We start from the raw sequence: 18,721 nt of genomic DNA on the forward strand, positions 1-18,721 counted from the left end.
CATTGGATTAAAAAAACAAATGAAAATGTGTTGTCTACATGTCACGCTTATTGTGAACATTGATAAATCAACGTTTTCAAGCTATACAATAACTATGATATGTTAACTCATTCACCCCTGAAGTTACATTTGAACTCTTCCAATTCAAAGGTTGGAATAGTTCATTATGAAATTTCAGGGGTGAATGAGTTAAGCCAAATGTATATATATCTGTTGACATTACATTATGATGGAACATAAACCAGGTCCTGTTAAAATTCAGCGTAGAGCTCTTCGATTTCATACTGATCACAATAAAGTTCAAAACAGAAATTTGTGATAATCGAAATAAACAACACACGATATAGTTGACATGTTTTTACCGTAACACATGAAATAAATTGGATCATTTTAAGGCGTTCACGCTACGGATTTATAGCACGAAAACATTTGTATCGGCATTAGAATATAATGCTATGTTTTCATTCATTTTGATATCGACTCGGTCTGGTGATACCACTGATTTGTTTATAGTTCCATCACATGTACTGTACCATTGTAACATCCGATCCAAACATGTCCACACCTGTCTACACGCACAGCCATTGGCTCTGTTACTCCATGTTTCTTGTCCAGGAGACACTTGGCCTGTTGTTCATTCCCCGAGAGGACGTATACCTGGTTAGTGTTGTAGTCTGGTACAAACACTCTGTCATATCTATCACGTGCTATATCACATTGTATCGACTTTCCTAACTTCTGACCATTGTCTAGTTCCCCTCTCCACTTGTGTATGATCTGATCAGATTTGTTGATGACAATCATTTCTTTACAATAATAAATGTCCGCGCCAGTGGTGACAGCTATACATCCTGTTGTCAAACATACGATACTCAGCCCATCACTTCCACACGAGATTTGTCTGATCCTCTCCCCGGACATGTTCAGTACCTGTATTGTTGTAGTGTGAGTAGTAACGAACACCTCGTCACTGTCACTAACACTGATACCCCGGGCTACTAACGGACTGATGTCAGCGAATCTGGTCACAAGTCTGTCTTTGGATAGTTTGTGTATCAACGGTGAAACATCACAACGCGTGATCAGTAGTTCTTCTGTGTTGGTCACTGCCAGACACCACGGGTTAAAGTCAAGGTTGACAGACTCTATGACCTTACCTTCCTTGTTGACTTTAATCAATTCATTAGAACTAAATACTGACATCCATGCGTGAATGTCGTCACTAGGACATATCGAGTTGATTTGTACCTGCCGAGGTACTCGGAATGTAGAAATCTGACTAACCTTTTTACTGTCGACCTTTTTCTTCTCATACCTAAGGTCTTCAGTCTTCAATTGGTCGACATGAATATATCCAATCATTGACTTCATCTGATCTGCGTTAAGTTTCCCAGGCATGAAGTGAGGTGGGCGAGGTAACATGATCTTTGTAGTAACAGCATACAGCGGTATGGTGGTTCTCAGTCTCCCTGTCAGCTCGACCAATGATGTACTAGACATCTTTTCTGCGTTTTGCTCTACACCTCTGATCAGTTGTTTGATCTCTTTGATAGTTTGTTCGTGAGATTTACAATCCTGTTGATAGGATTTTTCTTCTTCTTCCACCAAGGACGACAACTCGACCAAGACGGCGTCGGCTATGGAATCAATTTCTGCTTTCAGTTTTTGTCTCTGGGTTTGTACAGTTTGTCGGATGACATCCACGCTCTCTTTGACTGACTTGTTCATTTCATGACGTTTGGATAGATTATCATTAAAATGGACTGACTTGGACTTTAATATTTTTAATTGATCTTGCATGTACTGTTGCTGCGAGACAATTTCCTCTTCAATATTTTTGAAAGTGTGTTGTTTATGTTTCTTGGTAAAACACATCGCACACATCACGATGTCACAGTCACTACAGTACAGGTCACATGTCTTACCTCGATGTGTCTTACATCCCTCTGGGAGTACGGCTTCCCCGAGTTTGTTTGCCTCCTTTATTGGTACGACGTCATCATTCCGCGTCTTTCTCGCGCGTTGATGACCCTCAAAACAGCGGTCACACAAAGCCTCCTGACAGTCATTACAGTACCAGTTAACGTCTTGTACGCTTTCGCACCATGCACACGTATTGGGCACGTGCACCTGGGCGCGGCGGATAGATAACTTACTTGCCATTGCTACTAACGTTTCTTATATCAATTCTGTGAAAACAAGCCATATCTTACAGGCCGCCATTTGCATTTGTTCTGAATTCAACCGGTGCAACGAATCACCGAAACGGACCGAAACATACCGCATCGGACCGAAAAGGGACCGAAACGAAATGTATACGATTATTCCAAGCGAATAAAACTTCCTTCTTCAACTGATCGTTATGTTGTTTGAATCAAGTGTGTTTGATTTATCTAACATGTCTATAAAAGAGGCCCGCACAAGGTACATACCGTAACGCAGTGTACTGTGAAGTTGAAAATACACACATATAAAATCAGGTAATAGAACAATAGATTCAGATAAATGTTTAAAACTTTGAATGAGTTCGCTATGTATAAGAATACAGACTATGTATATGCTCGAAAATGATATCGATATCTGAAAACCATTGTACTCTAAAGTCAAACACGCGTATCTATACCGGCTGATGTATACACACATAATAAATGGTCGATAAACAATGAATTAACTTAATTAGAATGAGCTCGCCGTGTACAGGAATATACGTTGATTATGCTTGTAGGGAAAACCTAAAATAGGAGCCCGATTTACGTCTTTTTAACAAAATCCATACACGCTGTGATGATTTTGTGGACTAATACCTGCTAACGAGATAGAACGAGATTTTGTCATCGACATAATACAGGTATGTGGACAACGCACCAAAAGGACCGTGTGTACATCATAGTGTCCACAATTTAACGATTTAACAAGTGTGCAATACAAACGCGCACATATGTGCTATATTTTTAAGATTGGTTGATCCATGTTACGGAATGAAAAAAATACGGAAGAGGGAAGTTAAATTAGGTACATGTTACATATGTATTTAACATCCGATCGGTATATTGTGTACATCTAACAGTTCCTCAATGTACGTTACACGTTATTACAATGACTATAAAACAGTCAATTATAGGGTTATACTGTCAGTTTACTGTACACATGCTTAGAAATAATAGCGGAGTGCATGGTGTTGATCGTAGATAAAGGTTCATCGTTGAATTTAAAGTTATCTAAACAGACATTGACCTTACCTAGTTTAATTGTGTCTGTTACGCCGTGCGCGGACAATCCATACCTCCTCCACTTTATGCCCATAACTGTTCTGTCAGCTATAGGTTTTATGGCTAAATCTACCTTTAATTTCACTTTTTGAGTGATTAATTGATTTTTTCTTCCTGTCATAAAACATACATTTAATGATCAACATCCTCTTACTTGACCTAATGTTTTTTGTTGCGTGTTTACTCAGACAATACGATGTATATGGCATTACATCTATTACCTCCAATATTCTCCCTGTAAAGCGTCGGCAGCCCGGCCTCAAGGTAGGGGAAGATTCTATTAATCAACAACTTTGTTTAAATCTCACGCTCGCATGTTAAAAGACCGAAGTTTGACGCATTAATCAACTAAAGGTTATTTTTTTGTATGTAAGGTTTACTTGATATAAGTCTGTGGGGAGACACATGTAAACCACATTTTGCTGTACATTTACAGATATAAGCACATACATATGGATGGATGCACAACCAAGCCGACGGGAAAAGGTTAATTAACGATTATAAACTTAAAACCGTTTGTGCGTAATGTTTTTTTTTTAATCAATACAGATTGATTTTGAAACCCTTACCAAAGTACCCGAACCAGAGAAAACAAATTTAATAAAAATGTCAGAATGGCATAATTGATGTTCAACCGGTTGTCATGACTCCATTTAACTGTCATTAGTCCTGATCTTAATTATCAGGTACTGTTTATTAGAGTCGATAACAATGACATCACACACTAAACTAATCTCTACACAAATGCACAGTCGAAATATTTTATAACATAAATCCTATTTGCATGATGTTGTAGGCTTGAGGCATAGATAGTGTCTTAAAATAAAATAAAATAAAACTACATTTTCATACGAACAGTTCCACACAGGTGATAGTCCCAGGCCAGACCAAAGAGACTCGGCCATGGAGAACGCAAAAAAGGGCTGAACGAGACTGGACCACTCGGACTAAACCATGCTTTAGTGTAAGTCTTCCTTATACATTAAAATATAATTGATGATCTCATGTTACAAAATTTAAACGAATAATGAAATACTTAACAGAACAGTAAGAACAATGATTAAGTACTCTGAAAGGTATTCAAGGAAACGTATACAAGTAAACTAACTATACCTATATGCCGATATCACATGGTCGGCCTATTGAATTTTGAATAGAGACAAAGTCATGCAAAATATCATTTAAAAAGATTTTAACGATATCGTACGTAAGCAGACATTATTATGAACAAGTTACGACCTAGTGGGACGCCGCAGGCTGTCATGCGTTTTACAGCTATATCTTGTTTCTAAACTATTGGATTTTCTAGACTTCACCTTTGACCTGGTTTCAAGTTATGAGATGACGATTAATTCCATCATAAAAAAACTGTAGCTCAGAACTTCACCGTTTAAATATACTCTAATAGAAAGAAAGGAAAAACGTCAACAGGTAAACTTGAAACTGTGGTGATGTCACATGGTCGGCTTACTTTAAACTGACTAGATAATTATTGTCTGTATTTCATTATATCATTTAAGCAGACACTAATACAAGCAAGGTACTACTTCCTGTTCTATTTTCTGAAAAATAAAAATAAAAGTCTTCACCTTTGACCTGCTGTCCAGCTATGGGATATAGATACCCGTCATTATAATAGACTTGTATTTTATAATTTTAATGACTATTTTGCATACTATATCGAATTGGACACTTGACCCAAAGTATTGATGATTGGGACCATATGTGGCACAAGACCTGTTTTACTTCCGGCATATTGAGGATTTCTGTTTTCATCATCAGTACGTCGCGGGTGTCTTCTGTTGGTTTTGTTGTGGTTTTTTATTTGTGTTTTGTTTTATATTTTCTACTCTAGTTATGAGTATTGTAATCGGTATCTATAATGGTCTTTAATTCCTACAATTTCTGTTCAGCTGCGTCTCCTTAGGGACCCGTCCTCATATGACCTTAGTCGTGGTGAGGACGTAAACATATCTCCGTAGCCCGATATTTCACCTGCATCACAAAGACGACGTAACCCTTATTCACTGAAGCGCTGAAGACATGAATATGTCGCTGGGAGTAAGAAATATAAACAGTATCAATGTTTTATGTCGACCCGATACGGATAGTAAATGATACATAGACAAGCTGTAACAGACACGTGCATTGGAGACCCAACGTAAAAAGTCCGACAAATGAAACTACCGGGATATTAACAATGTAGTAATTAAAACCGAAATTTTGGAATCCTATACAAAGTACATGTAAATAGAAACTAAGATGTTAGCGCCTTCGAAGTACATCTAGTGATCTGTTAACTTACAAAGTCAAAGATATGCTGTCGTGCATTTTGTGGTACAGTGATGAAAATGTGACAATAACACAATATTACTTTATGTACATCCGGTAGTTATGGCTCCGTTAATCCTGACTTTAAACATGTTGCCCCAATTTCAATCATAAAGGGATTTTGATTACATATGATGACACCAAGAATACAACACATCAACAGATTTTACTTGCTTTTATTTACAATGGGTAAGGGGAAATGTGGTCACACTCTTAACGATCACACTTTCACCAAACCAATGTCGGTTTCGAAATTAGAATTACAGTATACAGTAAACAAAAGTGTTTATTTTGTAAATAAAGCTGTAGTACGCATTATGTAACAGCAGATTTTTACACTATTGCCCGACAAATTTATTATAATTTCACAATTCACCCTTATACGAATGCAAATTCAGTGTTACTGAGTCTCAGAGAGAAGTATACATTTTGTGAAACTATTCAGGTCAATTTCAAGTTGCTTTTTCTTTAAAAGAGCTTACAACTTTAGTTTTAAATGCAATTTTACTTCAATTTTTACTTAAAATCTCTATGTGAATTTAAACTGAATTTCAGTTGAAGCTCGTGTCGAAACGTCAGTTTCATGCCTGGATACGTTTTAGACTAAATTTTAACTTTAATTTTAACCCTCTTTCCCCATACTTATTCATTTTATCTGAGGAATTACTAAGCAGTTCCTTAAAATTTAACTCTTAAAGGGCTTAATATTGACCACTCTGAAGTCAATATGCAGATGATTCGACACTCTGTCTTGAAGATGATGAACAATCTCTAAAGGAAACATTTGTTACCTTAGATTATTTTGCTGAATGTTCTAGTTTGAAATTAAATTTAGGAAAACCCCATGTAGTTTGGCTGGGGGCAAAGCGGGGTTGTGGGGTAGAATACTTGCAAGAAAAGAATATTTTTTGGAATCAAAGAGGGAAATTTAAGCTCCTTGGGATCACATATGATCTGAACCAGGATGATGTAACATTACAAAACTTTGCATTTGAATCGGTTAAAAAACTATTAAATGACTGGTCTTTTAGAAATCTTAGTTACATAGGGAAAGTCACGGTAATCAAGACACTAGCACTCCCAATATTCACACATATTTTTACAGTACTTCCAGATCCTTCTGATGTGTTCATTAACAACATCCAAAAACTATTTTTTATTTTTTTTATGGTCAGGGAAAATTGACAAGATTAAAAGGAATGTAATAATAAACTCATACGAGAATGGAGGCCTTAGACTCACTCATGTGAAATCATACTGCCAAGCGCTAAAAGTGACATGGATAAAAAAATACTAGATGCCAACAACAATTCTCCTTGGAAAAAAATAATTGCTGATAAACTTCTAAAATTTGGAGGTGAGTCAATTTGGTATAGGAATAGCGAGTGTCTAAACAACATAACAGATCACTTCAATCCTTTCTGGAGTAATATTATTAAAATATGGGCTTCTATAGAGCGTGCTCCACCCACAACCCCGTCAGAAAAACTATCACAACCAATATTGTTTTACAATAAAAATTAGATAAACAAACAGTATGTACTGTATCAAAGGTGGGTAGAAAATAATATTTTCTTCATTAAAGACTTAGTTAATGACAGGGGTGAATTTATTGATGTGAATCTACTTAAACTTCAATATGATATCCAAATTAACTTCGATGAGTACTATGGCTTACTAGCATCTATCCCAAACTCATGGAAAAATGTGATTAAAACATACAGGAAAAATATTGATGTACCAGAAAACTAATACATACAAATAATAAAAGGGAAAGAAAAGATAACTAGAGATTTTATGCAGTATTGGTCAATCAATATCTAGATCTCTCTATTTCATCTATGCAAAAATGGCAAGGGAAAATGGGATTAGATATAACAAATGACAGTTGGAAGATGTACTTCAAACTACCCTTCAATATAACAGATGACACAACACTACAAACTTTTCAATTTAAATTGCTACATGGAATACTATATACAAACTCTAGACTAATGAAAATGAACATTACAGAAACAGAAATTTGTAATGTTTCTACGGTAAATAGAGAAACGCTGAAGCATTTATTTTGGGATTGACTTCATACACGTGGGTTTAGTCATTAAGACGACAATTTGTAACTAATTGTAATATTGATTTTCCATGGTCAAATGTTTCCTTTATATGCGGAATAGATGACAATCCTGAAAATGAAAGTGTGAATATGTGTATCATCATCATAAAGAAATATATTTACTCATGCAGGAACAAACATACAATGACAACTATTGGTGGGGTCCGTTCTGCAATATCATACTATACGCTAATTGAAAATCAATGTATCCTGTCATATCCCCGAGCAAAAGCCGACCAAGTAGTAGTGAAGTGGGCCGTTATCAGCACAGCATTGACCATTGATTAATTGAATTTAAATCCATATTTTGCTCATTCTTTCTATCGATGTTTATCATATCTAGAATTATTTACTATCTAATAATAAGAACGCAAGCAGTTGTTATTGTACATGAAAAAGAAACAGAATGAAAAAGAAGATAGAATTCATTAGTATGTAAGACAATATGAAATACAATGTAATAATTGTCATGTTCTCCACTGTGTACTAACATGTGAACAATCAAAAATAAAATATGATAGTTTTTTTGTTTGTTTTTTTAACTTAACTAAATATGTCCTTTTAATAATAAAAAAGAGCAAAAATAGAATGAATCTCATAATGTAAAATTCACAAACAACAATTTCACATTTAATAAAAGAAGAAATTTCGTTTAAATTTCATATTTTGTTATTTTTGCAGTTAAGTGTTTACATGTGTAGAGTATGTGCAGTTAGGGTTGTTTGCGGTATTGGACAAATCAGGCGAAGTCTTCAAATTCAGTTGTGCACATTTATTCATTGCAGCATTAAAACGGGATACGGGAAAGAGTCCCTAAAATACAAATAATGAAAACCTATTACAAATAATTCCTACGCCTCGAATAATGGCGCGAAATGATCGCAATTCAAACTATGTACACAACATCTACGTGAAGTTGTATCATTAACGAAATGACCATCCGGGTATATTTACACCAGTAAGTATGAACAATACTATTCAAATTTTATTAACAATTTACGTTACAATCAAACTGAGTGTCTTTTGTCTATCATTAAAGTAAAATGGCCATGACGACATCTAATGAACAAAGAAGTTGTTGTGAAATTAACGAAGGAAATATATATATTAGACACATCGATTAAATGAATTATACATAAAACTGCTTACCCTGCATGTGGTGCTGAGGAGAAAGAAAATATAGGAAAGAGGATCCAGCCTTTTTGAACAAAATCTTCCTGATCGAAGAAATTGAGAATTGATCTGACGCCTTCAAAATATAGAGCTAGAGTGAAGTAGACATAGACTGAGAGATTAAAGCGGGAAAAAGAAAGAGAATGCCTTGCGCATGTCTTAAGTCAATGTCCAGTCGTCAATGGTCAGTTACAGACAATACAGTCCCACATATACATTATCCGGACACACTGTGATTATGCTGCGTTACACGTATATTGAAAACGAAAGTACAAAATGTAAGTTTGAAAACCGGTCGCGGTACGGATATTCCAGAATCCGCACATATATGAAGATAAGTAAACCCTGATTATTTATTGATGCAAACTAACACTTAAAAAAAAAAAAAGCATTACAATAAAACAAAAAAAAAATTTAGCGGCTTCCACACATGCTTTACAATATATGAAATAAATAAATAAATGGAACTATAGTTATATATCTTTATAAACACAAAAATGTAATACGAGTATTTCAAAGACCGAAAAGTACAAGCTTTATATGAAAAATCATTAGCCCACTATTTAGGACACCTCCTAGTATTTAATCTTTAATGTCTGTGGGGTTCAGGTGTATACAGTTAGCTTAAAAGACACAATAATTCCTTGCCTTAGACATCACACATGTAGGGCTTCTCTCCTGTATGTACTCGTCTGTGTTTCTGTAAGGTAGATGATTGAGAAAATTCCTTAGGGTTTCAGGTGTATACAGTTAGCTTAAAAGACACAATAATTCCTTGCCTTAGACATCACACATGTACGGCTTCTCTCCTGTATGTTTCCTGAGATGACTACACAGATGATCTGGTCAGGGAAACCCCTCAGTACATATCTCATATGTACACCTCTAAAGGGTTTTTCTTGTATGTAATTTTATGTGTTTCCGAAAGCTAGATGAACGACCGAATTTCATACTACAGTCATCACACTTGTATGGCTTCTCTCCTGTATGTACCCGTCTGTGTGTCTGTAGGTCAGATGATACATATAATTCCTTACCACAGATATCACAGTTGTATGGCTTCTCTCCTATATGCATCCTGTGATGTGTTCATACATGTAGGTCAGATGATTGACTTAATTTCTTACTACAGCTATCACACTGGTAAGGTTTCTCTCCTGTATGTATCCTGATATGTTTTCGCAGATGAGAAGATTTACTAAATTCCTTACTATAGATATCAAACTTGTATGGCTTCTCTCCCGTATGTAGCTCGTCTGTTAGTCAGCTGTAAGGTAGATGATACAAAGAATTCCTTACTACAGACATCACACGTGTAAGCTTTCTCTTCTGTATGTGTCTTTTGATGACTGCGCAGATGATCTTGTCAGGGAAACCCCTTAGTAGATATCTCACATTTGTATGGCTTCTCTCCTGTATGTACTCGTCTGTGTCTCTTTAGGCTGAATGATTTAGAAAATTCCTTACTACACACATCACACATGTAAGCTTTCTCTCTTGTATGTGTCTTTTGATGACTGCACAAATGATCTGGTCTGGGAAACCCCTTAGTACATATCTCACATTTGTACGGCTTCTCTCCTGTATGTACTCGTCTGTGTCTCTGTAAGCTAGATGATACAGATAATTCCTTACCACAGATATCACACTTGTATGGCTTCTCTCCAGTATGTACTTGTTTGTGTGTCTGTAAGCTAGATAATACAGAAAATTCCGTACTTCAGATATCACACTTGTATGGCTTCTCTCCAGTATGTACTTGTCTGTGTGTCTGTAAGCTAGATAATACAGAGAATTCCGTACTACAGATATCACACTTGTATGGCTTCTCGCCGGGATGTACTGGTCTGTGTCTCTGTAAGCTAGATGATACAGAAAATTCCTTACTACAGATATCACACTCGTATGGCTTCTCTCCGGGATGTACTGGTCTGTGTCTCTGTAAGCTAGATGATACAGATAATTTCTTACCACAGATATCACACTTGTATGGCTTCTCTAATGTATGTACTGGTCTGTGTCTCTGTAAGCTAGATGATACAGAAAATTCCTTACTACAGATATCACACTTGTATGGCTTCTCTCCGGGATGTACTGGTCTGTGTCTCTGTAAGCTAGATGATACAGAAAATTCCTTACTACAGATATCACACTTGTATGGCTTCTCTCATGTATGTACTGGTCTGTGTCTCTGTAAGCTAGATGATACAGAAAATTCCTTACTACAGATATCACACTGGTATGGCTTCTCTCCTGTATGTACTGGTCTGTGTCTCTGTAAGCTAGATGATACAGAAAATTCCTTACTACAGATATCACACTGGTATGGCTCTCTCCAGTATGTACTCGTCTGTGTGTCTGTAAGTGAGATGATACAGAAAATTCCTTACTGCAGATATCACACTTGTATGGCTTCTCTCCTGTATGTACTCGTCTGTGTGTCTTCAGGCTGAATAATTGAGAAAATTCCTTACTACACACATCACACTTGTAAGCTTTCTATCCTGTATGATTCTTTTGATGACTGCGCAGCTGATCTGGTCAGGGAAACCCCTTAGTACATATCTCACACTTGTATGGCTTCTCTCCTGTATGTACTCGTCTGTGTTTCTGTAAGGTAGATGATTGAGAAAATTCCTTACTACACACATCACACTTGTAAGCTTTCTCTCCTGTATGTATCCTTTGATGTCTACGCAGATGATATGATCGGGGAAACCCCTTAGTACATATCACACACTTGTAAAGGTTTTCTCGAGCTCCTGTATGTACTCGTAAGGTAGATGATTGACAAAATTTCTCATTTACACACATCACACTTCTCTCCTGTATGTGTGCCGAGGTGTTTCTGCAGCTCAGAGAAATAACAGAATTCCTTACTACAGACATCACACTTGTATGACTTCTCGCCTGTTTCTTCCATTTAGGCGTCTCCTTTTTTGTACCTGAAAAAATGAGGAAAAGGACTCGGATGAGATAATGTATACACCTGTTCAAAAATTTGCACTATATGTGAAACTTGTGGACAAATATTCACAACAGTTTATCACATACACTAACTATACCTGGCGAATCTTTTACTTGTGATACAGCCAGTTTTTAGGTCATGCCCGTTTTGGTTAATGGTAAAAAAAAAAACACTTTTTTTTCAGGAAAAAATGGCAAGGAGGTGTGGCCTGCATTTTCATATGATACTCTTATTATGCATTTGGCAGACAACAAAACAGACTGGGTCAGGAGTGATGGGTAGGCCATGGAATCATTTTGAGCAAGATAAAAAGTCACAGTGTTTTTTAATGAGTTACATAATTGAATTCTGATTTTTCAGCACTACAATGGTAATGTGTACTGTTTTAAATATGTGACGTTAAATAAATATTCTTGTATCATTGATTGCTGACCCCTAACCGAGACAATCTGAAATCCTTAAAAATACACGAAGCATTCAACTTCAAATAGTCGTCGGTAAGGACAGATTATCTTGTTGTGACCGAGTGGAGCGTCATGCTACGTGTCCAGAACAGGACCGTTGTACAGACTGTAGACCATAGAATCATTTTGAGCAAGATAAAAAGTCAGTAATATTAAATGAGTTATATAATTGAATTCTGATTTTTCCTAACAAAATTCTGGTACTTTTTTAAGTTTACAAGAGACGATGTGCAATACTAAAAATTTCCTGTGTAGGGTCACGCAGTCATGAACTATAACTTATTAATGGCCTCGCGGAAACATAAAACAGGCTGGGACCTTTGACGAGGATTTTGGCCACTATTTTTCATTTTGTTCCATATTTTACGTTCATACATGAAGTGACCGAGACCCCATCTCTCTTGGCACTCAGATGAAAGACAGGCCAGTTGACGCCCCATCTATATCAGCCTATTGAATATACATATTTTTAACATGGTGATGCGTGTTACAATTAAATACACATGTGTGTTTTTATCAAGTAGATATCATGAGGTTGTACATATAAGCAAGTACATAAGAGATAGTATTGCAAATTTCTTATATTAGATGAATAACTACACTGTATGCTAGTGCAGTATTATCTTATTTACCATGTGGTTCTTTTTAAACGAATTTTGGAACAGGGACTTCTCCGAATGTAACAAACTGATGTACCTGGTAGTCAATGGAAGGTAATTCAGTTATTGATTAATTTTGTCTTTTATTTTTTCAATACAAGAAGTGACGTATGGTATGAATAAATGAATGAACACACAAATGAATGAATGAATGAATGCTTGAATGTTGTATGAAATAAAGAAGTTTGTTGTTGTTTGCATGTTTACAGATAAAGACTGCTTCAATAGATAAAGACCACTAGCCCTCCCCCACTCGATCGTGGGTTCACGGCCTTCGTGGGGCAGTCGTCAGGTACTGGCCGTAGGTCGACGGATTTCTATGGGAACTCCCTCTTTCCTCAACCACCAAAGCCTGGCGCGTCTTTAAATGACGGTAACTTATTAATAGGACGTAAAACACAAACAAACCAAAGCCACTAGCACAAGGTGCATCTAGATCTGTGCTCATGGTATGACATCCTCAAACTGCCAGGGGTTACGCTTCATTTATATTCTCCGCACCTTGGAAAATGTTGCACGATAATCGAAGGTACATGATAGCTTTTTTTTTGTTTTTTGTTTTTTGTTTGTTTGTTTGTTTGATTTTGTTTAACGTCCTATTAACAGCTAAGGTCATTTAAGGACGGCCTCCTCTGGGTGCAAGATGCATGCGTGTAGTGTATGTGTGTGTATATTGGGAGGCTGCGATAGCTATTTGATTGGTAAAAAGCTGACCAATCACTAGGCTGATACCAGAACCCGTTCTTTAAACTCAAAGAGTGACATCCCACTTCAAAGCCAGTCAATTGTACCTTTACATTGCCGTGCAATTCTTTTGATCTACATCAAAGGATCAAACTAAACAACTTGTACCATCCAAAAGCCTTCCATTTTGTCATGACATATTCCAGGGATGCAGAAAATGTAAGTTGACCATGACCCCTGGAAATTCGCGGATAATAGTATGGTGCAGAGTATCTCATGTATGTCTGTCAACACTGTTTTTTGAAGAACTGATGAACAGCCAGTAAGTACATGTACTTGAGGTGGAGTGCTGTACAGTTTCCTCAAGTAAATGACGGCCTTTAGCAATGATATTTGGTTACTAGAGTATAAGATATACAAATGTAGACCAGCAGTGCAAATCGTTTTTAATGTATTGTGTTTAGGTCAAAGGTCAACATTTAGTGTTGGCTAAAGTTTAGTGTTAACATTGGCTAAATAGAAGAAAAAGTTAAGTCTTTCTGTGCATTTCGATTAGGCCCAGGGTCCTGATTGTTGGCCAGTTGTTACCTGGTAAAAAGAGTGCTATTAAGTTTTCTCATACAAATACCTTACTTGTACTGTCAGGGTCAATATCACGCAAAGTTTTCTAGAGTCAAAATGTCAACTGACAAAGGTTAAAATTGGCATAATTATGGCTTTAAGAATATTTTTTTCAATTTAATAATAAGGTCCAGGGTCATGATTAAAATAGACCGGTAATGTGAAAATTTACTTAGTTCTGATAGTCCAACCATATATGCTTGCAATCGCTTAGCATGAAGTAAATAACACATGTATGCTACTAAGATCAAGCATGGTATCCTGGCCTGCCTCTGGGGGTTTAGTTTGTTGCGTTTATGTTGAAATAATTTCGATCTTTACCCTATATACAAATGTAATCATATTCACATGTGTACCGATCTCGGACATATTTACTCTGAAACATACTAACCCTTTCACCCCTATGTAACTTCAGTAAACTCTTCCATGCATTACTATTGATGAGTCCAGCTTGGTCTACAGTGTTTAAACGGTTATTTGGGTCCAAGAACATTCCTATCCAGGTGAGACATGCATGTCCCATGGGTCTGTTATTCATGTTTGGGAATGAATTACAGCACATACCAAACAATAATCCAAAGGAATTTAAAAGCATTATTAATGAAATTACTAGCCACTTCCAACCGACTGGGCTACGGAGATTTTCTCCTTTAGCTAATTCGGTAGAGCGTTAGACTAGTAAGCCAGAGGTCTGGGGTTCAACTCCTAGCGGAGGCATTGAAAAAATAATGACCTCTGTCACAAGGGGGATCCCCGTATCAAGAACAAATAATTATGATAGTGACATCCAGTTTTTCAATCAGTTCCAAAATCGATATGCATTTTAGTAAAGACCGCTGGGAACCTTTATGTATACATTTGAGAACTCTCCTTTATTTTTTGAGAATTCGAATTAGTGCTAAAACCAGCAAACAACAGTCTTGGTTTTCCCCATTAGTACCAAAATTAAACTTGGATATAAGTTGTGACCATAGGGAATGTTCATGTGAAATTTGAGAAAGATCCCGTATAACCTGATAAATAGCTCTAGCCCTCTTAACAATTTGAGATTGCCGAAGGGCGACAATTTTGGTTTTCCCATCAGTCCTTAAACTCAATATGCTTAGCTTGGGTCCATGGGACACTTTCAAGGGAAATTTGAGAAATATCCCTCCATTCCTTTCTGACATATATGGCCCTAATTAACACTAACTCTCCAAATTCAAGATGGCCACCAGTTGCCCATCTTTTCCCCGAAATCAGTCCCAAAATTTGAATTGCAAAAACGAGGGACCATGAAGCACCGAGGACCATGGATTACTTTGATGTGGAATTTGAGAACGATCTCTCTTGTACTTTTTAAGTAAATTCTAATGAAACACATAACATAAACTTCTCCCATTATTTAATCTTTAATGTCTGTGGGTTTCAGGTGTATACAGTTAGATTAAAAGACACAATAATTCCTTGCTTCAGACATCACACTTGTATGACTTCTCTCCTGTATGTTTCCTGAGATGACTACGCAGATGATCTGGTCGGGGAAACCCCTCAGTACATATCTCACATGTACACCTCTAAAGGGTTTTTCTTGTATGTAATTTCATGTCTATCCGCAAGCTAGATGAACGACCGAATTCCTTACTACAGATATCACACTTGTATGGCTTCTCTCCAGTATGTACTCGTCTGTGTGTCTGTAAGTTAGATGATACAGAGAATTCCTTACTACATATCTCACACTTGTATGGCTTCTCTCCTTTATGTACTCGTCTGTGTCTCTGTAAGCTAGATGATACAGAGAATTCCTTACCACAGATATCGCACTTGTATGGCTTCTCTCCAGTATGTACTCGTCTGTGTGTCTGTAAGTGAGATGATGTAGAAAATTCCTTACTACAGATATCACACTGGTATGGCTTCTCTCCTGTATGTACTCGTCTGTGTGTCTTCAGGCTGAATGATTGAGAAAATTCCTTACTACACACATCACACTTGTAAGCTTTCTCTCCTGTATGAGTCTTTTGATGACTGCGCAGTTGATCTGGTCTGGGAAACCCCTTAGTACATATCTCACACTTGTATGGCTTCTCTCCTTTATGTACTCGTCTGTGTCTCTGTAAGCTAGATGGTACAGAGAATTCCTTACCACAGATATCACACTTGTATGGCTTCTCTCCAGTATGTACTCGTCTGTGTGTCTGTAAGTGAGATGATGTAGAAAATTCCTTACTACAGATATCACACTTGTATGTCTTCTCTCCTGTATGTACTCGTCTGTGTGTCTTCAGGCTGAATGATTGAGAAAATTCCTTACTACACACATCACACTTGTAAGCTTTCTCTCCTGTATGAGTCTTTTGATGACTGCGCAGTTGATCTGGTCTGGGAAACCCCTTAGTACATATCTCACACTTGTATGGCTTCTCTCCTGTATGTACTCATCTGAGTGTCTGAAGGTCAAATGATACATATAATTCCTTACTACAGACATCACACTTGTATGGCTTCTCTCCTGTATGTGCTCATCTGAGTGTCTGAAGGTCAGATGATACATATAATTCCTTACTACAGATATCACACTTGTATGTCTTCTCTCCTGTATGTACTCGTCTGTGTGTCTGTAAGTTAGATGATACAGAGAATTCCATACCACATATATCACACTTGTATGGCTTCTCTCCTGTGTGTACTCGTCTGTGTGTCTGTAAGTTAGATGATACAGAGAATTCCTTACTACATATCTCACACTTGTATGGCTTCTCTCCTGTATGTGCTCATCTGAGTGTCTGAAGGTCAGATGATACATATAATTCCTTACTACAGACATCACACTTGTATGTCTTCTCTCCTGTATGTACTCGTCTGTGTGTCTTCAGGCTGAATGATTGAGAAAATTCCTTACTACACACATCACACTTGTAAGCTTTCTCTCCTGTATGAGTCTTTTGATGACTGCGCAGTTGATCTGGTCTGGGAAACCCCTTAGTACATATCTCACACTTGTATGGCTTCTCTCCTTTATGTACTCGTCTGTGTCTCTGAAAGCTAGCTGATACAGAGAATTCCTTACCACAGATATCGCACTTGTATGGCTTCTATGCAGTATGTACTCGTCTGTGTGTCTGTAAGTGAGATGATGTAGAAAATTCCTTACTACAGATATCACACTTGTATGTCTTCTCTCCTGTATGTACTCGTCTGTGTGTCTTCAGGCTGAATGATTGAGAAAATTCCTTACTACACACATCACACTTGTAAGCTTTCTCTCCTGTATGTGTCTTTTGATGACTGCACAACTGATCTGGTCTTGGAAACCCCTTAGTACATATCTCACACTTGTATGGCTTCTCTCCTGTATGTACTCGTCTGTGTGTCTGAAGGTTAGATGATACAGAGAATTCCTTACCACATATATCACACTTGTATGGCTTCTCTCCTGTATGTACTCATCTGAGTGTCTGAAGGTCAGATGATACATATAATTCCTTACTACGGACATCACACTTGTATGACTTCTCTCCTGTATGTACTTGTCTGTGTGTCTAAAGGTCAGATGATACATATAATTCCTTACTACAGATATCACACTTGTATGGCTTCTCTCCTGTGTGTACTCGTCTGTGTGTCTGAAGGTTAGATGATACAGAGAATTCTTACCACAGATATCACACTGGTAAGGTTTCTCTCCGGTATGTATCCTGTAATGTGTTCTTACATGTAAGTCAGATGATTGACTTAATTTCTTACTACAGCTATCACACTGGTAAGGTTTCTCTCCTGTATGTATCCTGATATGTTTTCGTAGATGAGAAGATTTACTAAATGCCTTATTACAGATATCACACTTGTATGGCTTCTCTCCTGAATGTACTCGTCTATGTCTCTGTAAGCTAGATGATACAGAGAATTCCTTACCAGACATCACACATGTAAGCTTTCTGTCCTGTATGTGTCTTTTGATGACTGCGAAGATGATCTTTTCAGGGAAACCCCTTAGTAGATATCACACATTTGTATGGCTTCTCTCCTGTATGTACTCGTCTGTGTGTCTGTAAGTTAGATGATACAGAGAATTCCTTACTACATATCTCACACTTGTATGGCTTCTCTCCTGTATGAACTCGTCTGTGTGTCTTCAGGCTGAATGATTTAGAAAACTCCTTACTACACACATCACACTTGTAAGCTTTCTCTCCTGTATGTGTCTTTTGATGACTGCACAAATGATCTGGTCTTGGAAACCCCTTAGTACATATCTCACACTTGTATGGCTTCTCTCCTTTATGTACTCGTCTGTGTCTCTGTAAGCTAGATGATACAGAGAATTCCTTACCACAGATATCACACTTGTATGGCTTCTCTCCAGTATGTACTCGTCTGTGTGTCTGTAAGTTAGATGATACAGAGAATTCCATACCACATATATCACACTTGTATGGCTTCTCTCCTGTATGTAC

The 18,721-nt window shown here is 37.1% G+C and overlaps 3 protein-coding genes across 3 annotated transcripts; all 3 read right to left on the minus strand.

Annotated features, from left to right (window-relative positions):
- Positions 1-368: 368 nt before the first annotated feature.
- Positions 369-2,244, minus strand: LOC110459415. Its single transcript, XM_021511649.1, has one exon. The coding sequence runs from the start codon at positions 2,161-2,163 to the stop codon at positions 508-510; it is 1,656 nt and encodes a 551-aa protein (XP_021367324.1). The 5' UTR covers positions 2,164-2,244; the 3' UTR covers positions 369-507.
- A 7,720-nt stretch (positions 2,245-9,964) lies between these two features.
- LOC110459400 (zinc finger protein 235-like) lies at positions 9,965-11,266 on the minus strand (the record flags this gene model as incomplete). Its single annotated transcript, XM_021511631.1, is given in 1 exon segment — positions 9,965-11,266. A coding segment is annotated over 1 exon segment (1,014 nt), but the record flags the coding sequence as incomplete, so codon positions are not given.
- On the minus strand, positions 11,266-18,715 carry LOC110459383 (zinc finger protein 91-like; the record flags this gene model as incomplete). Its single annotated transcript, XM_021511609.1, is given in 4 exon segments — positions 11,266-11,831; positions 15,853-16,692; positions 16,831-17,438; positions 18,282-18,715. Coding segments are annotated over 4 exon segments (2,286 nt in total), but the record flags the coding sequence as incomplete, so codon positions are not given.
- Positions 18,716-18,721: the final 6 nt, after the last annotated feature.

The sequence above is a fragment of the Mizuhopecten yessoensis genome, unplaced genomic scaffold (assembly GCF_002113885.1).
Source record: "Mizuhopecten yessoensis strain PY_sf001 unplaced genomic scaffold, ASM211388v2 scaffold10059, whole genome shotgun sequence".
Taxonomy (NCBI): Eukaryota; Metazoa; Mollusca; class Bivalvia; order Pectinida; family Pectinidae; genus Mizuhopecten; species Mizuhopecten yessoensis.